Source organism: Helianthus annuus, chromosome 5, assembly GCF_002127325.2.
Source record: "Helianthus annuus cultivar XRQ/B chromosome 5, HanXRQr2.0-SUNRISE, whole genome shotgun sequence".
Lineage (NCBI taxonomy): Eukaryota > Viridiplantae > Streptophyta > Magnoliopsida > Asterales > Asteraceae > Helianthus > Helianthus annuus.
Genome location: NC_035437.2, coordinates 157,390,153 through 157,413,194, shown reverse-complemented (window position 1 = coordinate 157,413,194; position 23,042 = coordinate 157,390,153). Strand labels below are relative to the sequence as shown.

General features: G+C 42.4%; 1 protein-coding gene across 1 annotated transcript; it reads right to left on the bottom strand.

Moving 5' to 3' along the window:
- Positions 1-817: 817 nt before the first annotated feature.
- Positions 818-1,339, bottom strand: LOC110943912. The gene has a single exon (XM_022185642.1). The coding sequence runs from the start codon at positions 1,337-1,339 to the stop codon at positions 818-820; it is 522 nt and encodes a 173-aa protein (XP_022041334.1).
- Positions 1,340-23,042: the final 21,703 nt, after the last annotated feature.

The window sequence follows — 23,042 nt, the reverse complement described above, 5'->3', positions numbered from 1 at the left end:
TGTCTGTTTTTAATAGAAACTCAAGGAAATAATCAGAAAATATCACCAGGAAGCCCGTAGAAAAACATAAGTTCACAATGTGAGTCATTCTCTTTTTCTCACCGTTTGTGAGCCATTATTTCAAATGTTTTGCAAAACCCTAAATGTTTATCAGTTATGTTTACAGTGATTAAGTATTTGTAATTCTACAATTATCATCAGTATGTGGGGTTTTGTATACATTACTTGAAACTCATTAATATTGGACAAAAGGGTTAGCCAATATTAGCATGACCGCAAGCACGGGGGACAAAGGATGCCCCAGTAGCAATACTGTGTTGATAAATTGGTAGATATAAACAAATGTAAAAACTCTTGATGCTGTAAATTATAGCAATGTGTCATTTTATAAAATGGAATGTACTCGCTAGTATTTCTTGCTGATAAAATATTTTTAAAACGCGTTTCAGGTAACTTAATGTGAAGCTATAAGAAGCCAACTATGGAGCACTGAAGGCTTAAAGAAAGTGACTTTAATTTACCTGAATAAAACGAAGAAGTTTATGTTTTTCAGCAACTAGGGTTTATTCCTACAAAATATTATTATCAATAAAATATGGGTTTATCCCATTTGTTTTACATAAAAGTTTGGTGTTTTGAACTCTAAAATTTATTTCCTAACTACAATCCTGATGTCTCATTTCTGTTGCCAAATTAATAAACACCGATACCATCGGCCCGTGTTCACGGCTCCTGCTCCATGGGTGGGGTCGAGGGTTGCAACAGTTACCTTCATCATAACTTTCTCCACAAAACGCTCTCCTCGAGTCCTCCAATATCATGTTATGCAAGATGATGCAATGATAGACCATCTCTTTTTTAATACACCGAAAGCCCGCTCGACATCTTTTCTTTCCGACTCTTGTTTCTTCTTGTAATACAATCTTTTCTCGTCATCTGGACACGAAAGAGTTATCACCAACGTCACCCACTCCGGATAAATACCGTCGACAAGATAGTACCCATACTTATACTCCACGCCGTTTGCATAGAATGACGTATTTGGTGCAACACCATCTATGACATCGTCGAAAAGACCCGAAGATTGTAAAACAATGATGTCATTGTTCGCACTGGCCATGCCAAAGTACGCATGCCAAATCCATAAATATTGAGACGCGACCGCCTGTAATATTAGGGTAGGACCCTCGTGGTCACCACGATGGTGTTGCCTTTTCCAAGCGGTTAAACATGTCGCCCACACCTTGTGCGTGCAATCAAGACTACCCAACATCCCGGGAAACCCGTGTATCCGCTGATGGGCCTCGTATAAAAGTGGAACGTCGGTAGCAGTTGGCATACTCAAATATCGCCTCCTTAAAAAAAGTTAACACCTAATATAATAGTATTAATATACTATAAATAATAAAAACAACAACAACAACAATAATACCTTCACAGAAATTTTCAAGACAATCACGACAACTTCTGGCCCTTAGATATTCATCCCACGCATCAGTCGCTATGCCATACGCAAGTTGCCGAATTGCGGCAGTACACTTTTGTATTCCAGATAAACCAATTTTGCGACTAGAACTTTCTCTTTGTGTGAGAAATGGGTAATCGGCGCAAGATCAATAGAAATTTTTGAGAAAAGACGACGGCTCATACGAAACCGACGCCTAAACTGTGCATCATCGTACAACGGATTTTCACCAAATTATCGCGCATTAAACGTTCATGAGCACCTAACCGATCTCTCAAAAGGCGCTTGTCTGGTACGCGTTGTAGACGATTAGGCTTCTTCTCGCAAATAATTAATCGCCTCCCGCGTCACTGCGATAAGCATATCGTCGACAATACCGTCAGATGAAGAGCTGGACGAATCGGATGAAGAGTGAGATGACATTTTCAAAAATGATTGGAGAGAATATGTGTGTTTGAGTTTGTGTAAATATATGAATATATATATTAGATACTTAATAGTTTTTTATATATGACCGTTGCCAACGGTCATATTTGACAAAAATCTCGAACCACGCGCTAAAACGTTTGTTACTGGGCTGGCGAGGCATCAATGGCGCCCCCTTTGGCGCGTAGGAGATGGGATGGAGGTGCTATAGGACGCTAACGACGTTGTGATGGTCATAGACAATATACCACACCCCCTAGCGTTAAAAGAGTTATTCACAACTACATATTTAAAGTCTGACCCGACAGCCATGAAGTAATTCTTATTTATAAGCATATTATAGTCAGTCGTCAATTCTTTAATCAAAAGAGAAAAAAAGCATGCAACTTTATGATTTAGACTTTCGGTGGATCATTCATGAAAATAATTTAATTTTCATATATTTATTTATTGTGGTTGAGAATCGCTAGGTCATTTGGCACAAAATGTGAGCCCCAAACTAGAATTTACAAGACTAAACTCATGTTACCTGGTCTCTAAGGCTATAGGGTCTGATTATGATTCTCATGATCATCATGACTCTCTATGTTAGTGTCATGTCATCCATCTCTAACGCTGGAGGGTCACACATGGGCTTTAAGGTCTCTCCCCTTAACTTGAAGGGTGTGGGATAAAGCCCCTTCAAGCTATAGCGCCCCCCCCCCCCCCCCAATCCCCCATTTAACCAATCCTTCATCTCAATCAAACAAAAACGGGCACTACCATGTTGAAGCCATAACAATGGCGCCCTCCTCTTAAAAACCTTGGTGTGGTGATGGAGCCCTTGTGGCGCTATACATGGCTGAGGTGGAGGGATGGCACCCTCCATACCCTCCGGCCTAATCAACCATCCAAAACCACTACGCTAAGGGTGTGGTCATGACCTAAACCGCTATCCCTTTATTTATTTTAAGTTATCTTTATCTAAAGGAAAAGGAAAGGATTTCTTGAAAAATGGAAAGGAGGACCATGGTTGCCATGGTTTAATCTATGCAAACCATGGTGGATTAGATAAGGGGATGTTGTAGTCTTTCATTCATGTTCCTAGATGGAAAATCATGTCCTAACCATGATCCCACAACCTTTATCCTAAGAAGTAGCATTCAGTAAAGTATGAAAAAATTACATGGATAATTCTATAGTTTATTTATATTTTTTTTTTCTATGAGTTTGACAAAATTATATTACTAGCTTTTACTATTCACTTGCGAATAATAACACTTTTAATCCTTGACGTTAACAAACATCTAAACATCAGTTAGTTTTTATGTAAAATGACTAAAATACTCCTATGTAAATAAAAAAATTACTACAATAGTATGACTCGACAGACATAAAAAAATTAACAAAAAAAAAAAAACTTTCTCCTACCATCAATCTACATACTTTTGCATCCACGTGCTACCTCGGGTGACAATGCCTGAAACCACCACACCTTCTACTTCACCACCACACCATTCATCGCAACCCTATTCCTTGTCGCCATCAATCAACAAAATCGATTGAACAATCGCCCTAAGAAATCATGAAATAATACCTTGGGACGGATGTAAAGCTAAACAAATAGCTTCTGCTTAAAGAACAGAGGATTGTGTCGGTTGTAAGAGATGTGAATCCGCCTGCCCAACAGATTTCTTGAGTGTTCGCGGATTCAATTCAACACCATTGGTTGAATCATCACATGTGAAACTTTGGGTCTCCAAACTTTGGTTACTAGGTTGTTGGGAAAATACAATGGTGCGTTTCTGTGGGTTCTGTTGTAACAGGTGACACGGGATTGGCAATTATGAGAGGTAGTATTGTAGTAACTTTACGATGAGCAAAAGGTAAAATTTTAAAACGACATAATTTTTTTTCATAATTACAGAAAAATAATATGACCATAACATATTGATATTGATGTTATTCTTTCTTAAAATATTTCTCATATACAATTTTATATAAAAAGTAAGCGAGATAAAAGTTACCTTTTAAGCTTTTTCAAACACACTAAATTTTGGTAAAACTGATTCTCGTTAATTTATTCAAAAAAGCCATTTCTTGGTTTCTTTTTCAAAGTAGGAATCAAATTAGTTAATCAGACACACACGACATCAATATATTGATCAGATTTTCAACACTTCTTTTTTTTTTAGTAATGAACAAGTTTAAATAAGAACAATTTTCAGTGATCGAGTGCGTTAAAAAATAAAACTTTGGACACATAAAATGACTGGGACAAAATTTGAAGTTTATACTTATTATTATATCACCGACTATTAATTAATATGCACGTGTGTTTATTTACTTGCATATACGATCATGTCATTGATCAACTGTGGGGTCTTTTTCTATTCAATATGACATTTGAAGCACGCGATTGATTAACCCAATCTATGCCCTGGTATCAAAATTGAATGTGATAAAATAAAAGGGGTTGGGTAGGTCACATTAAATTTATAACTTTTAAAAGAAAAAAAAAAACCCCATCCGATAATCAAATATTTAGCTTGACGAAATATATTCTCCTTTACTATCTCATTGCGTATTTGAGTTAGGTTGACGAACATCACAGGAATGTAAACTGCACTTAAGAGGGAGGCGCGGAAATAGTTCATGGTGGACAATGGGCTAAGGGAGTAGTCTTCGTATGATTTTACCGATTGCTTATACTTCTAGATTATGTGACATCAGTCTAGATTATGTGACATGAAACAACAATTATCAGGATATGTGGTATTTATCAACTAATTTGATGGGGGGACTTTTTTGGTTCATCAATGACCTAGTACCACATCTTACAAACTTGATTAAAAGATCGATAAACACATATCTCGTCATATATGAACGTTAATTGTTTGAAATAAAGCACGAAGATCTTGAATTCTTGATCATACATTATATTCATTCATCTAAATGTTCTCCATGTATTAATTATTGTAGAAAAAACTAAGTGAAGATTTGATTTGTGTAAATATAAGCATTTTAAAACTTCTTATGAATAATATTTATTATTTTTCAATCAATCTAAGAATAACAGTCCAATTTGTTAAGTAATCAACTAATCATCATTGAAAGCATGATTTGTTGTCTTTTGTAGAGGGCATCACAACCACACGTTTCACATATACGGTCTAGCACATACTCAACAACTAATATCACCTCACATTCTTTTCACATGCGACCTAAAGACTACGAATTTTTTTGCATAAATAAGTGGTTTGAACCACAAAAGAGTGTTATTAGGTGGGTAAAAGTTATGTTTTCACAATTAGGTAGATTGTGGTTCCATACAGCGACGTTCATGAAGGTTTTCTGCAAAAGCTGTCAAGTACTGCAAAAGCTGTCCAACATGTTTGAAGGTTGCAGATTAATACAGCGACCTTCTGAAGGTCGCTGTTTGAAGTACCAATCTTATAGAAGGTCGCTGAATCATGTACCAACCTTAGTGAAGGTCGCAGAATCATGTACCAATGTTATTGAAGGTCGCTTTTTCATGTACCAATCTTATTTAAAGTCGCAGAATCATATCACAATCTTATTGAAGGTCGCAGTTTCAAACTACAAGTTAATAAAGGTCGCAGAATGATATTGCAAGCTTAATAAAGGTTGTTGTTTCATACTACAAAGTTAATGAAGATCGCAGAATGATATTGCAATGTTGATATGTGTTCTGAAATTTGAAATTTATATGTTTTAAAACCCAACTACACATAAGAGATGCACACCAAATTCGTAATACTGTGTTTGTTAAAAAAAATTTAATGTTGAATTTAAATTGTGTCTCTGTATTTTATTAAAAATGTTCGTTGGTTGATATTTCTAAAGATAGAAAAAATTTGTCAATGTATGATGATTCTCTTGGATCACTCGTCATGATGTTTTTCTCAGTTTTAATTTTCGTATATCAAGTGGGAAGATCTTGTGTGGAGGAGAAAGATTATTCTCATCTACCATCTCCTCCCGTAAGGTGTACGAAGATAATGAAATTTGCTGGTGTGGTTGCGTCAGCGTCTGCTATTGAGTCTTATGAAAGACCTAGCAGACGCTGAGGTATTTGTCATCTACCGCCTCCTCCTGTAAATTATTCTGCCAGTTTTGGTGGGGGAATCAGCCCCATGCAGATCCTCCAGCACTCTTAACCTTCGACCTCTCATTTCCTTCGCATAAAAAGTTGCATCAGGAAGCTCGATATAAGAAGAAATGGGACGGGATTCACTGTATTTTACCTCTAATTGGAAGCCCGACAAACAGTCTTGCAATTAGAAATGATTTGTTAAAATAGTACGCAGTGAACATTGTATTTCTGCCTGACAAACAGTCTTGCAATTAGAAATGATTTGTTAAAATACTACGAAATGAACATTGTGTTTCTGCCTGTATGTAATTAAAATAGTACTACATTTATGTAATTTGCGAGTTTGATAGATCTTACTGTAATGTTGTAATCTTGTTGAATTACCAAATAAATAACCTTTTTAAATTTTGTGTTGTATCATGCCTTGTTGTAACCCTAATTTCAATGATGGTTGAAAAAACAAAATTAGAACCAACACTTCAAACGAATAATAAAATCCGACTAACTGGTTAGTTGAAACAAATAACCAATTCAATGTATTTAAAGTTGTTTTAAGAGAACTACCATTTTTACTTTTTTGAATATTTAAAAAATATTATTATATGTATATTCATCCAGAAGATGGTGGGCTCCACCAACTATCTTGTTACTCCAAGACAATAAATACTGGTTGTATTAGGTTCTCAACCCACTACACAACCCACTCATCCTTAACATTTCTTAACAAACGAAATCCAGCTTACACAACCCACTCATCCTTAACATTTCTTAACATTTCACTTTCTTAGTTCATGGATTCTTTTCGGCCATACCTCGTAAGACTATATTGGGGCGGTGTGTTTTCCTTTGTTAACGGGGCTGTTCAGTTTGACCAATCCATGCTAACAACCTCTTTCCTTATGTGACATAAATCGTCGTATGACCAATTGGTGGATTCAATCTGTAATTATGTTCAACTACAGAAAGAATCGGTGCGCCTTTCATTGTTACTAGGGTACACGTTTCAGGGCATATCTCAGACAACAAAAATTTTCAACGATGATGGTATTGAAACAATGAACTATTTAGCCGAAGTATCGGATGGCAAATTCATTGCCAAGATCTATGTTCAGTGGGAGGCAGTCAATCCAGTCCAACACATGAGTTTCACAAACCTTCTGCATGACATTACACAACGTAATGTTGTTAACACCCAAGATTCTGATGAAGATGACGAGGGATACGGGCAAACAACTCAAGAACACCACTTGATGCCTGCTGTTGATAACATAGTAGGTCCGTCCTCCCAGTTTCTGGTGGGTGACAACAATAATGACGGTTTTGATGATTCGGAAAGTTGCAGCACCGAAGAGAGTTCTGAAAGTGAAGAGGCACCACCATCCGACGATGGTACTTCTGACGACGAGGCTGGAGTAAACCAACACACTGAGTTGACCCTGGCTCAGCCGCGGCCTATCATTCCAGCGACACATGACGACCCAGACGAGGACGAGGAACTTAGGGATTACATGTGTCCGGATTATGAAGATAATCCGATGGACGTATGGAATCCAAAAGTAAAACATATACGTCTCGGCATGTATTTCAAGTCAAAACAGGAGGTGGACCTTGCTATCCGAGAATGGAACATTCGTCATGGAAGGGAAATTTTTGTGATGGATAGCAAACCAACTTTATACAAAGTTAAATGCTACACGAGAAACAAAAATTTTAACAACCCTTTCCCTCATGCTCCTTTGTGTGAATGGCGTGCAACGGCATCAAAACAGAAACACCAACACCTTTGGCAAATTACCAACTGGGCGCCTGCCCACACTTGTTATTCCACGGTGGTACGCAACAACAACAGGTGCCTTAGATCTAAGGATATCGCTGCACACATCCTGCCACAAATTCGTACAGACATTGCGTTGAAGGTGAAACACATCAGGACGCATATAAAGCAAGCGATGTCTGTCGATGTTACGTATACGAAGGCGTGGCGTGGACGAAGAAAGGCAATTGAGAGGATATATGGAACCTGGGAAAGCAACTTTCAGGAGCTGCCAAAGTATGTGTTACGGCTTCAGTCTCGAAACCCTGGTACGGTGGTTTCATGGTTTCATCACCCGCACTCGGCTCCAAGACTTCCAACATTCAAATATGTTTTTTTGGGCATTTGGTCCTTCTATTCGCGTGTTTCATCTTTGCCAACCTGTCATCTCTGTGGACGGCACACACTTGAAAGGAGGGTACCGTGGTAAGTTGTTGGTTGCGGTAACCAAAAACGCCAACAACTACATAATGCCAGTGGCGTACGCGCTAGTTGACGAAGAGACGGTTTATAGTTGGTGTTGGTTTTTCCAAAATTTGAGAGAATACGTCACCAAAGACTGTAACAGTAGAATTTGTGTTCTATCAGACCGTCATGCCGGGATAATTAATGCGATGGAGAACCTTCTGGATTGGAGGGAACCAAACGCCTACCACCGTTATTGTCTTCGGCATGTCAGAAGCAATTTTAGTGGTAGGTTCAAGACCAAATCTCTTAGGAAGCTGTGTTGGATGATCGGGAGCACAAGTCAACGAAGAAAGTATCTTTGGGCTGTGAGGGAAATGCAGATGTTAAATCAGGGTGCTTGGAACTACCTGAACGACATCGACAAAAGCAAGTGGACTATTGTTCATGACCGCGGAAACCGTCGTTGGGGTAACCTTACGACGAACATATCTGAGTCTATGAATAATGTCTTACAGGAAGCAAGACTCCTGCCAGTAAAAGCCTTAATTCATTATACGTTCACCAAGGACGTATCAGAGTATGCTCGCCACGCGCAGATGGCCCAAAGCTGCAATACCCCTCTACCCCCTCGAATTTGGTCCAGGTTTAACAAGTTGCATTCCGTAGCCATGCAACATGAAGTGTCCGTCTACGATGTCAGAGAAGGTCGTTACTGTGACACTTCGGATTTTCCCGGGAAACCTTCTTGATGTAACTTTGCGTGTACATATATTATTAAATGGAAACTATGGATTTTCTGTGATTATGTGTTGTATGTATGTACGTTATATATATATATATAGGTGTATATTACTAGTGAGCCGAAACCGCAAGACCCGACTCGAGACCACCTAGTCTCGAGTAACCCACACCGGTTGGGCCGCAACCCCCCTTGGTCCACCCGAAAGCCCATTAGTGCACACCTTGAGATATAAAACCCAAAACCCCCACCACACTCTCCTTTACACTCTCATTCATTTTACTCTCTCAACTCTCACACTCTCTACCTCTCACTAAAACCCTAAAACCCTAGCAAACCAAGATTACCTCCTCACCCTCTCATCTCTCTCGGATCCAACCGTAGCATCAAGACTCCCGGATTTCTACTCGGAACCATCACTCGGAAGTGGAACCTTTGATCCTTCGCACCCACAACATCAACCGGTTAGTGTTTTTTTTAGGTGTTTGCTATGATCCTTGAAGTATGATGATAAGTGTTGCCATGTTTTTAACTTAGAAATGTCACTAATGATGATGATGAACACGTTTTAGCTAGTTAGGAGTCGAACCGTGTGTTGTTACTTTGATGATGTTTTGACCGTATGATATGCTCGATTTCTTGATCTTATGGGTTCTTGTTTATTATGAAACATGCTAGATTTAGGAACCTAATAATGATACCAATTATGTCCGATTAGGTTATGATGATTTGTGATAAATGTGTGGTCTTTGATCCTGATATTTCATATGAAGAACCTTGTGATTATGTGTTTAAAAGTGGGATGAACACGTGAAGAACAACATGAATGTCATTGAAAATATTTGAAAATGCTTGTTTTGATCCGATTTTACTATGTGTTAGACAAGAAAACATGTTGGTGCAATATGGTTGGATAGTACACAATCACACAAAAACAGAATTTCATTGGCTAGTACATAGGACAGGTTCTAGAAGGATTCAGGTGCACGTAACAGTGGTTGCGAGTCGGAACCCTTGGTTGCGACTCGAGACCAAAACGTGATTCGTCGAGATCTCCCGGTTGCGACTCGCAAGCAGCACATGATGAACCGAAACCGAGGTTGCGAGTCGGAATCCCTGGTTGCGACTCGAGACAAAGCATGATGAACCGAGACCGAGGTTGCGAGTCGGAACCCTTGGTTGCGACTCGAAACCGTGCATTCTCGAGTCGAAACCGCCCTTGTCTCGACTGGGCTGCCTAAGTGTTATTGGGCCAAAGGCTTGTTGGACTATCTGTTGACTGGATTGCATGTATATCTGTTACTGTTTGTGAAAATGTTAGAGCAGGCCCAATAACCCAACTGTTAGAATGCATGCATGTTAAGTGTGTCTATACGTGATTACTTGTACCCCAACTTGACCTATATCTGGTAACCATGCTAGGACGTGGTGACCAACGTGATTGACCGGGTATTTAATCTACCGAGCAACCCAAGGTGAGTTCACAACCTAAAGCATGCGTTCCCGGTGGTTTGGGAAACGGAACTACAAACAACACTATCCCCCTTATGAGGGATACAACTTACTTTCTTCCCTTGTTATTGGGAACCTTTAGTTAATTACTGTTTATACGGATTGCAACTAACGGCACTAAACGAAACTCTATCACTCAAGTCCCTACTACATAATACCGATTAGTCGCCGGGGCCAGGCGAACGGGTTATTAGTTGATAGCGCTATTTAGGTTTTACCAACCTCACACCGTGCCATGGTTTGGGATCGGTCGTGAACTAATGTACTCAGGCATCCGTCAATGATGATAGAACATTGACATCGGGGCATCCTGCGGAAACGCAAACGGTTACCTAGTGTTCGGTATTGGAAAAACAGTTTAGTCGCTAACTTTTGGGGTAGCTCCCCATGGCATGTATAAACGAGTAAATTAACTGGTGAAACAAGTTTTTGGTAATTAAAACTGGACAACTAGTGAACTCACTCAGCATTATTGTTGACACCTTACTGCATGCTTTGCAGGTAACCAGTGACTGAGGAGCTGCTGCTTGGGAATGTGTAGTGTTCGTCAAAACCCGTGTGTTGGGTTTTAATTATCTTGAACTTTAAACTATCTTTTTGGTTTATGCTTCCGCTGTTTTTGTTTAAACTAATTATCGAACTTAAACTACGATGTTGCTAACTACTTTGGATAGCAATTATCTTACTATTAACAAATGCTTAGTATAATTGGTGGCTGGATCCTGGTCAGTCACGCCCTCAAGCGGATGTCACTCCGCAGGTGGAATTTGGGGGTGTGACAGTTACGCGGTGGTTTCAAGGGAAGAAACCAATGATGACGGTGGAAACGAGTACACCGTTGAATACGGACGCAGCCGGTGCTCATGCGGGAAATGGCAAATGCTTAGATTCCCTTGTTCCCATGCTATCGCAGTTTGCGCTTGGAGGGGTGAGCAACCACATGACGTTACCCACTCCATATTCCACACCACCACCTATCAGGAACAGTATAGCGGTCATTATTTCACCCTGGGACACAAAGATGAGTGGGAAGAAGCGGACTGGACAATTCAAGGGGACCCTTCGAGGGTCACAACCCATCGTGGCAGGGTTCGTTCAAGAAGAATTCAAAACGAGATGGACGTTAACTACCACGATGAACCCCAGGCATGTCGATGCAGCAGATGCGGAGAAACCGGGCACAACAGGAAGACCTGTGGCCGACGTTAAATTTGGGGGTGTGACAGATTGGTATCAGAGCCATTGGTTATAGTGAACTTGGTTTTAAAAAGGGGAAAAATCTTTTGAGAAAAACCAGACTATAACCCGTGACTCGTGACGACACTACACTCCAAGTGCAAGGCTCGACCTATCTGACCTCATAGCTCGAACCCATGTTTACTTGCTTGATTGTCTTATGCTTTCTGCTCTACTATACGTACTAGGTTGCCCAATTAGATAGATACGCCTCCCCTCTTCTATCTCATTCTCGCTATGTTATGACACCACACTCATACTATGTTTTCTGGTTATGAAGACAATGAGTGGACGCGGACGAGGAAACGTCAACATGACTCAGGCTCAGTTCACTAACCTGATCAACACGGTGGCTGCAGCTTTCGCAGCTCACCCTGGAGGTAAAACTCGTTATTTTAGGATGTGTAGATCCTACCATCGCATCGTCTTGTCACCTCTAAACCCATTCGTATCACTCTCACAACAGGTCAGCATGCGCCTGTGCAACCACGTGTTTGTACTTTCAAGACCTTCATGGATTGCAAGCCTCTTCCATTCAATGGCACTGAGGGTGCCATAGGTCTTCTGCACTGGATCGAGAAGGTCGAAGCTGTTTTCGCTGTATGTGAGTGTCCCCCTGCTAATTGGGTGAAGTTTGCTACTGGTACCCTTGAGGGAAGCGCGCTTTCGTGGTGGAAGGCGCAAATTTAAATGCTTGGTTTGGAGACCGCTAATGCTACTGCATGGGAAGATTTCAAGGATATGATCAAGGAAGAGTATTGTCACAGGGATGACATCCACAAACTCGAAGACGAGTACTATGGTCTCAAGATGGTTGGGTCAGAGATTGAGACCTACACCAAGCTGTCCAACGACTATGCTGCACTTTGCCCAACCATGTCCCGACCCATGTATCGAAGGATCGAATTGTACATCAAAGGCTTAGCCCCAGAAATCAGGAGCCATGTGACCTCGGCCAACCTCACTACCATACAGCCTGTGGTGCGTCTTGCCCACAAACTCACCAACCAGGCTGTGGAGGAGGGCAGGTTGCCCAAAAGGATCAGTGCTGCGGAAGGAACTTCTAGTGATGGCAAACGAAAGTGGGATGGAAATCAGGGCAAGGATGCTAACTCCACTCAAGCCCCAGCCCAGCAAAGGAAAACTGAGAACAACAAAGGCACTCAGCAACAGGGTGGCTACCGGGGAAGCTACCCTAAGTGCAACAAGTGTAACAGGCACCACAATGGGGCATGTAACAAAGGTCAGTGCCAGCGGTGCAACAAGATGGGGCATGAAGCTAAGGATTGTAGAAGTCAGTTCCCAGCAAGGCAGAATCAGCAACAACCTCAACAGCAACAGCAGCAGGGAAACAACCGCGGATGTTTTAAATGCGGGGCAACAAGGCACATGCGAAAGGATTGCCCTGAACTGAATCAGAATCGCAACAACAACCAGGGAGCTGGGAACAATGAGCAAAACAACAATGCTGGGAATTGTGAAAGGGGAAGAGCTTTTGTGATTGGAGCTGGAGAAGCAAGGAACGACCCCAACGTCGTGGCGGGTAAGTTCCTACTTGATGATCGTTACGTTTCTGTGTTATTTGATTCCGGTGCCGATGCCAGTTATGTATCCCTTCGCATTAGTAAGAAACTTAAGCACCCGCCTGCGTTATTAAGTTCTAAGCACGTCGTCGAGATAGCCAATGGTAGGAACATTGAGGCCTCGCACGTGATCCACGACTGCACACTAGAATTGTCTGGTCACACGTTTAGTATCGATCTTTTCCCTGTCAAACTTGGAAGCTTCGACGTCGTCATCGGCATGGATTGGTTATCCAAACATCGTGCTGAGATCCTCTGTCAAGAGAAAGCGGTTCGTATTCCTCGTCGTTCTGGCCAACCCCTCATCGTTCAAGGCAACAAAGGTGGAGAAGTCACAGACATTATCTCGCTTTTAAAAGCCCAGAAGTGTTTACAAAAAGGGCACACCGCTATTCTAGCACTGGTCACCGACACCCTCGAAAAGGAAAAGAGGATTGAAGATTTTCCTGTAGTACGTGACTACCCCGAGGTGTTTCCCGAGGAACTACCTGGACTCCCTCCCCACCGTCAGGTCGAATTCCAAATCGAGCTAGCTCCCGGAGCAGCACCCATAGCTCGTGCGCCTTATCGTCTAGCCCCTGCAGAACTGAAGGAACTCTCTACGCAACTACAGGAACTATTGGATAAAGGATTTATCCGTCCTAGTTCATCACCCTAGGGAGCACCAGTACTCTTTGTTAAGAAGAAGGATGGCACGTTCCGAATGTGCATCGACTATCGTGAGCTGAACAAGGTTACCATCAAGAATCGTTACCCTCTCCCGCGCATCGACGACCTATTCGATCAGTTGCAAGGATCGAGCTACTACTCTAAGATTGACCTGCGATCAGGCTATCATCAGCTGAGAGTTCGTAATGAAGACATCTCTAAGACTGCGTTCAGGACTCGTTATGGTCATTACGAGTTCCTCGTCATGCCTTTTGGAATGACTAACGCACCTGCGGTTTTCATGGATCTCATGAACCGAGTGTGCAAGCCTTACCTCGACAAATTCGTGATTGTGTTTATCGACGACATCCTGATCTACTCGAAAAGTCAAGAAGAGCATGAACGACACCTACGCCTTATCCTCGAACTCTTACGCAATGAGCAATTGTACGCCAAATTCTCGAAGTGTGACTTTTGGCTTCGAGAGGTCCAGTTTCTTGGGCATGTGGTCAATAAGGACGGGATTCACGTCGACCCCGCTAAGATCGACTCGATAAAGAATTGGCCTACGCCCAAGACCCCAACCGAAGTTCGCCAATTCTTGGGATTAGCAGGATACTACCGCAGATTCATCAAAGGATTCTCAAAGATTGCTCAACCCCTCACGACCCTTACTCAGAAAGGCATTGTGTACAAGTGGAATGAAGCTCAGGAGTCGGCCTTTCAAAGACTAAAGGATAACCTCTGTAGCGCTCCTATTCTCTCGCTGCCTGAAGGCACTGACGACTTTGTGGTTTACTGTGATGCGTCTATCCATGGGCTCGGTTGCGTGTTGATGCAACGCGAGAAAGTTATTGCCTACGCTTCTCGACAACTTAAAGACGCATGAGAGAAACAACACTACACATGACTTGGAACTGGGAGCAGTGATCTTTGCTCTTAAGATATGGAGACATTACCTGTACGGTACCAAGTGCACTATCTACACCGATCACAGGAGTCTCGAGCATATCTTTAGGCAAAAGGAGTTGAACATGCGACAACGCCGATGGGTCGAACTCTTGAATGACTACGAATGCGCCATCAAGTACCATCCGGGCAAGGCCAATGTCGTGGCAGATGCCCTCAGCCGAAAGGACACTATACCAAAGCGCGTGCGAGCATTGCAACTTACCATCCAGTCTAACCTCCCTACCCAGATCCGCAATGCTCAAGTCGAAGCATTGAAACCGGAAAACATCAGGGCTGAGTCTCTGCGAGGATCGAGACAGCGATTAGAACAGAAGGAAGATGGCGCTTACTATGTAACAGGGCGCATTTGGGTTCCACTCTATGGAGATTTACGTGAACTCGTGATGGACGAAGCCCACAAGTCCCGTTACCCAGTACATCCTGGTTCGGACAAGATGTACCACGACTTGAGGACTACATATTGGTGGCCTGGCATGAAGGCCCACATAACAACATACGTCAGCAAATGTTTGACTTGCGCAAGAGTCAAGACAGAGTACCAGAAGCCAGCAGGCCTACTCCAACAGCCAGAAATCCCGAAATGGAAATGGGAGCAAATTTCCATGGATTTTGTTACAGGGCTACCTAGATCTCAACGTGGAAATGACACCATCTGGGTAATAGTAGATCGATTGACCAAGTCCGCACACTTTTTGGCTATTAAGGAAACAGACAAGTTTTCTACCTTGGCGGAGATTTACTTAAAGGAAGTAGTTTCGAGGCACGGGGTGCCAACCTCAATTATTTCCGACCGAGACGCTCGTTTTACTTCGGAATTGTGGCAAGCTATGCACAAATCCTTTGGCTCACGTTTGGACATGAGCACCGCTTATCACCCGCAAACGGATGGACAGTCCGAACGCACCATCCAAACCCTATAAGACATGCTTAGAGCATGTGTGATCGATTTTGGCAAGAATTGGGAGAAGCATCTACCGCTAGTGGAATTCTCCTACAACAACAGCTACCACACTAGTATTCAGGCAGCACCTTTTGAGGCATTGTACGGTCGTAAATGCCGGTCACCTCTCTGCTGGGCGGAAATCGGTGATAGTCAAATCACGGGCCCAGAGATGGTGGTAGATACAACGGAAAAGATTGCCCAGATCAGACAACGCATGGCGGCAGCTCGTGACCGTCAGAAGAGTTACGCTGATAAGCGTAGGAAACCACTAGAATTCCAGGTCGGTGACCGGGTTCTGCTTAAAGTCTCACCCTGGAAGGGTGTGGTTCGCTTTGGTAAACGGGGCAAGCTTAATCCGCGATATATCGGACCATTCAAAATTACCGAGAAAATTGGTAAGGTGGCTTATAGATTGAACTTGCCTGAAGAACTGAGTGCGGTACACAACGTATTTCACGTATCTAATCTGAAGAAGTGTCTATCAGATGAAACGCTCGTAATTCCTTTCAAGGAACTAACTATTGATGAACAGCTACACTTTACTAAGGAACCGATTGAGATCACGGATCGAGAGATCAAAATCCTCAAACGTAGCCAGATACCTCTTGTACGAGTCCGTTGGAACTCGCGACGTGGCCCAGAGTTTACCTGGGAGCGGGAAGACCAGATGAAGCACAAGTATCCCCAGTTGTTCCCAAACGAAAACCCCAGCACTGAAGCTACAACCGAATTTCGGGACGAAATTCCAAACTAACGGGGGGATGATGTGACACCCCGTTGAAACATTCTCACTTATACTAGCTTGACAGTGACTGCCTTAACTTTCGGGACGAAAGTTCTTAAAACTTGGGGATAATGTGACACTTCGGATTTTCCCGGGAAACCTTCTTGATGTAACTTTGCGTGTACATATATTATTAAATGGAAACTATGGATTTTCTGTGATTATGTGTTGTATGTATGTACGTTATATATATATATATATATAGGTGTATATTACTAGTGAGCCGAAACCGCAAGACCCGACTCGAGACCACCTAGTCTCGAGTAACCCACACCGGTTGGGCCGCAACCCCCCTTGGTCCACCCGAAAGCCCATTAGTGCACACCTTGAGATATAAAACCCAAAACCCCCACCATACTCTCCTTTACACTCTCATTCATTTTACTCTCTCAACTCTCACACTCTCTACCTCTCACTAAAACCCTAAAACCCTAGCAAACCAAGATCACCTCCTCACCCTCTCATCTCTCTCGGATCCAACCGTAGCATCAAGACTCCCGGATTTCTACTCGGAACCATCACTCGGAAGTGGAACCTTTGATCCTTCGCACCCACAACATCAACCGGTTAGTGTTTTTTTTAGGTGTTTGCTATGATCCTTGAAGTATGATGATAAGTGTTGCCATGTTTTTAACTTAGAAATGTCACTAATGATGATGATGAACACGTTTTAGCTAGTTAGGAGTCGAACCGTGTGTTGTTACTTTGATGATGTTTTGACCGTATGATATGCTCGATTTCTTGATCTTATGGGTTCTTGTTTATTATGAAACATGCTAGATTTAGGAACCTAATAATGATACCAATTATGTCCGATTAGGTTATGATGATTTGTGATAAATGTGTGGTCTTTGATCCTGATATTTCATATGAAGAACCTTGTGATTATGTGTTTAAAAGTGGGATGAACACGTGAAGAACAACATGAATGTCATTGAAAATATTTGAAAATGCTTGTTTTGATCCGATTTTACTATGTGTTAGACAAGAAAACATGTTGGTGCAATATGGTTGGATAGTACACAATCACACAAAAACAGAATTTCATTGGCTAGTACATAGGACAGGTTCTAGAAGGATTCAGGTGCACGTAACAGTGGTTGCGAGTCGGAACCCTTGGTTGCGACTCGAGACCAAAACGTGATTCGTCGAGATCTCCCGGTTGCGACTCGCAAGCAGCACATGATGAACCGAAATCGAGGTTGCGAGTCGGAATCCCTGGTTGCGACTCGAGACAAAGCATGATGAACCGAGACCGAGGTTGCGAGTCGGAACCCTTGGTTGCGACTCGAAACCGTGCATTCTCGAGTCGAAACCGCCCTTGTCTCGACTGGGCTGCCTAAGTGTTATTGGGCCAAAGGCTTGTTGGACTATCTGTTGACTGGATTGCATGTATATCTGTTACTGTTTGTGAAAATGTTAGAGCAGGCCCAATAACCCAACTGTTAGAATGCATGCATGTTAAGTGTGTCTATACGTGTTTGCTATACGTGATTACTTGTACCCCAACTTGACCTATATCTGGTAACCATGCTAGGACGTGGTGACCAACGTGATTGACAGGGTATTTAATCTACCGAGCAACCCAAGGTGAGTTCACAACCTAAAGCATGCGTTCCCGGTGGTTTGGGAAACGGAACTACAAACAACACTATCCCCCTTATGAGGGATACAACTTACTTTCTTCCCTTGTTATTGGGAACCTTTAGTTAATTACTGTTTATACGGATTGCAACTAACGGCACTAAACGAAACTCTATCACTCAAGTCCCTACTACATAATACCGATTAGTCGCCGGGGCCAGGCGAACGGGTTATTAGTTGATAGCGCTATTTAGGTTTTACCAACCTCACACCGTGCCATGGTTTGGGATCGGTCGTGAACTAATGTACTCAGGCATCCGTCAATGATGATAGAACATTGACATCGGGGCATCCTGCGGAAACGCAAACGGTTACCTAGTGTTCGGTATTGGAAAAACAGTTTAGTCGCTAACTTTTGGGGTAGCTCCCCATGGCATGTATAAACGAGTAAATTAACTGGTGAAACAAGTTTTTGGTAATTAAAACTGGACAACTAGTGAACTCACTCAGCATTATTGTTGACACCTTACTGCATGCTTTGCAGGTAACCAGTGACTGAGGAGCTGCTGCTTGGGAATGTGTAGTGTTCGTCAAAACCCGTGTGTTGGGTTTTAATTATCTTGAACTTTAAACTATCTTTTTGGTTTATGCTTCCGCTGTTTTTGTTTAAACTAATTATCGAACTTAAACTACGATGTTGCTAACTACTTTGGATAGCAATTATTTTACTATTAACAAATGCTTAGTATAATTGGTGGCTGGATCCTGGTCAGTCACGCCCTCAAGCGGATGTCACTCCGCAGGTGGAATTTGGGGGTGTGACAGTTACGCGGTGGTTTCAAGGGAAGAAACCAATGATGACGGTGGAAACGAGTACACCGTTGAATACGGACGCAGCCGGTGCTCATGCGGGAAATGGCAAATGCTTAGATTCCCTTGTTCCCATGCTATCGCAGTTTGCGCTTGGAGGGGTGAGCAACCACATGACGTTACCCACTCCATATTCCACACCACCACCTATCAGGAACAGTATAGCGGTCATTTTTTCACCCTGGGACACAAAGATGAGTGGGAAGAAGCGGACTGGACAATTCAAGGGGACCCTTCGAGGGTCACAACACATCGTGGCAGGGTTCGTTCAAGAAGAATTCAAAACGAGATGGACGTTAACTACCACGATGAACCCCAGGCATGTCGATGCAGCAGATGCGGAGAAACCGGGCACAACAGGAAGACCTGTGGCCGACGTTAAGTTAGTATCTTTTTGTGGTTTTAATGTTAACTGTTAGGTGTATCCTCCTATGTTTTGTGTTTGGTATTTCTGTTTGAATTGTCAATTGGTGGTGTAATTTAACAATTAAGACATGTGTTCCAAAAAAATGAGTTTTTACGACTATTAATTTAAGAAAATTCACAAACACAAAACACAAAATAAAAACATCAAAGTACATTACATGGTTTATTTTAATTTAGGAGAATTCACGAACACACAATACATCTACCAATACAGGAACCCCTAAGTCACTAACGACGGCATCATCTGGAATCAAAAGGATGTATCAGAGTCGCTGTCAAAGTTGTGATATTGTTCCCATGGATCATCACTAACGACGGCATCATCTGATAACGCATTAGAGTCACGATCACTGTCGTATTGGTGGTAGCACATGCTATGGTAGATGCATCCAAACCTACATATCGGGTATGGATCTATAACCCTTGGCGATGCAGTGTTAGGGTTCTGCACAATCCAAGGATTTGGATGTTCAACATATGGTGGTGGGCGAGGATGTTGGTTGAGGGGTGAAGGTCTGGGAGGGGCATGCAGGTGTTCAGTGGAGGGGAGCACACTGTTATGGTTTGGTTGTCGACCAATATGGTTATTGTTGGTTTGGGGTGCAAGAAAGTTACGGTTGGGTTGTGGTTGAACAGAGTTAACGTTGGGTTGTGGATGAGCAGTGTTACGGTTCGGTTGTGGCTGAACAGAGTTACGGTTTGGTTGTCGTTCAACATTTGCAGGGTTTGGCTCCCCTTCATGTATATGCAAATGAAAATGAATGTGTAATTCGTTATCACCATCTGCCATCGGAATAACTAGTGTGGTGAGGTAAAGGTGTGAAGACATATTTGGGTGATAGGTGGTATTTATAGACAGGAGAAGTATAGGGGTGGGTAGTTATTATAATACTAGTACAATAAATTACTGATACAATAAAGTACAATAACCTTCTTCCACTAAAGAGATAGAAAAAGGACAAAAAACTTTCAAGTAAACTCCACTACAACAAACATCATGATAGAAACGGAGCAACCCTATTTCCAATGGCAGTCACCTCTAGATGATAGTTCCGAGTCTGACTCTTCTCCAGAATATGGGTTGTGCCAAACACAGGACCAGTCTTCTTCTTCTTCCTCATAGTTCCAAGCTTCCTTCAGGACTTCTGGGTCGTAATCCTCCTCCGGGTTAGGGTTGAAATCAAACTGTTGATTGTCATAGGTCCAAACTTTTTTAACAACGGGGATTTCTTCAACCTCTTTATTTCTTCCACGAACGTCCTTCTGTTTCGCCAGTTGCTTATTCACAACTGCACTGGAAGACGATCCTCCTTCCTCCACAGGTTCCGATTTTGTTGATTTCTTTCCTTCCTCCAGAACAGTAACCTTTGGGGGTAGTTCCCATTCCAAAATAGCTTTCATGTCTTCTTCAGTTAAGCAATTGTTTTGAAAGTGGGAGAAAGGAGGTAACCGTTTGCCAACATTGCGCTTATCCATTACTACGAAATGGTATTGCAAAGAAGAGTGATGAGGTGTACCAATGGAGGGCCTTTTATAGATGAAACAGCGACCTAGTATAACATCTCTGAATGAAACAGCGACCTAGTATAACATCTCTGTATGAAACAGCGACCTAGTATAACATCTCTGAATGAAACAGCGACCTAGTATAACATCTCTGTATGAAACAGCGACCTAGTATAACATCTCTGTATGAAACAGCGACCTAGTATAACATCTCTGAATGAAACAGCGACCTAGTATAACATCTCTGGATAAATAGTCACTCATACCCCCATCTCGAATTGCACCAACGACACACAACAAATGGGGGACCCGGAAGACTCGTTATTGGAGCTGGAGGAAGTCCCTGATACCCCCCCTGAGAAGATCCCCAGAAAGACACGCTGGTATTATTACCCAACAGAAGAGTCTAGATCGTGGTCAAAAAATGTAATGGCGTTTTATCATAACGGAGATTCTGCTTTCTGTTATAGCGGATTCCTTGGAAGGAGACAATTGGGGTCCGAGTTTTGGGGTGCCCTACTTGGATACGAGAACTACGGTTACTTGTCGCCACTGGTAAGGAGTATAAATTATTAAAACGCTCCGAAAATTTAGTTTTATTCTTATGTTATAAAACTTTCACCGTTGTAGCATGTGTGTGGGTGGGTGACGAGAATGATGAGGTTCAGATGGATTTTAATAAAAAAATCCAAAAAACCAGAACAACTGTTTCCATGGACGATTCTCCCACCTCAATTTCTCCACCTTTTGGAAGAGAATCCTAACCATCGTGCGTTACCTTTTGCTATTGGATTAAAGGAACATTACCCTCCATTTTGGGACATCGATACGGTAACACTATCATCCCCCACTGTATATCTTAAACCAAATACGTTTATCTTATTTATTTTTTTCTCAGGTTTATATTCCAATCTGTGTTGACCTTCAAGACTGGTTCATGGTTCGTGTTGATATGCGGACACTTCACCTTACTTTGTATTTTACTGGGACATGTACTTCAAGTGTTTCTGATGGGTCAAGCTTGATTCAAGTTAGGGTATACCCAACCATAATAAAATTTGAATCGTTATTCAAAACATTTTTTCCAAAAATGGCATACTGGGAACATTCTGGACGCCCACATGTGGAAAACACAATGGTGACACATACTGAAGTTTACCAACATCAAAAGGAAAACCCAGGACCAGATTCAGGGGTGTTGGTTTGTATGTTGTTAAGTAAACTGGTTAATGACAGGACGTCTGGATTGGGGGAGATGTTGTGGAGGCTTGCGTGAAATACAGACGAGAGGAAACGACCTCTGGCGAGACAACGCTAATGCCCCCAAGTCCTTAATAAAACGTGTAATTGTTTATCGTACTTGTATTAAATTATTAAATATCAATTTCGACTTTTTTTGTCAAAAAGTCAAAAATGGCTTTTTAGCCGTCCCCCCCCCCTTCATAACGAGAGGATACGACCTCTGGCGAGACAACGCTAATGCCTCATGTCCTTATTCACCCTACCATACGACACGAAGAAACCGGTTGTGGCGAACTGCGACGCACCGGTGAGATAACAGACCCAGAAAACGCAAGGTTGGCCCTTTTTGTCAAAAAGTCAAAAATGGCTTTTTGGCCGTTTTCCCCCCTCATAACGAGAGGATACGACCTCTGGCGAGACAACGCCAATTCCCCAAGTCCGTATTCACCCTAGCATACGACACGAAGAAACCCGGTGATGGCGAACTGCGACGCACCGGTGAGATAACAGACCCAGAAAACGCAAGGTTGGCCCTTTTTGTCAAAAAGTCAAAAATGGCTTTTTGGCCGTTTTCCCCCCTCATAACGAGAGGATACGACCTCTGGCGAGACAACGCCAATGCCCCAAGTCCTTATTCACCCTAGCATACGACACGAAGAAACCCGGTGATGGCGAACTGCGACGCACCGGTGAGATAACAGACCCAGAAAACGCAAGGTTGGCCCTTTTTGTCAAAAAAGTCAAAAATGGCTTTTTGGCCGTTTCCCCCCCCTCAAAACGAGAGGATAC

Coding starts and splice junctions, on each gene's coding strand:
- LOC110943912 (XM_022185642.1), bottom strand. CDS start 1,339: ATGCCAACTGCTACCGACGTTCCACTTTTATACGAGGCCCATCAGCGG.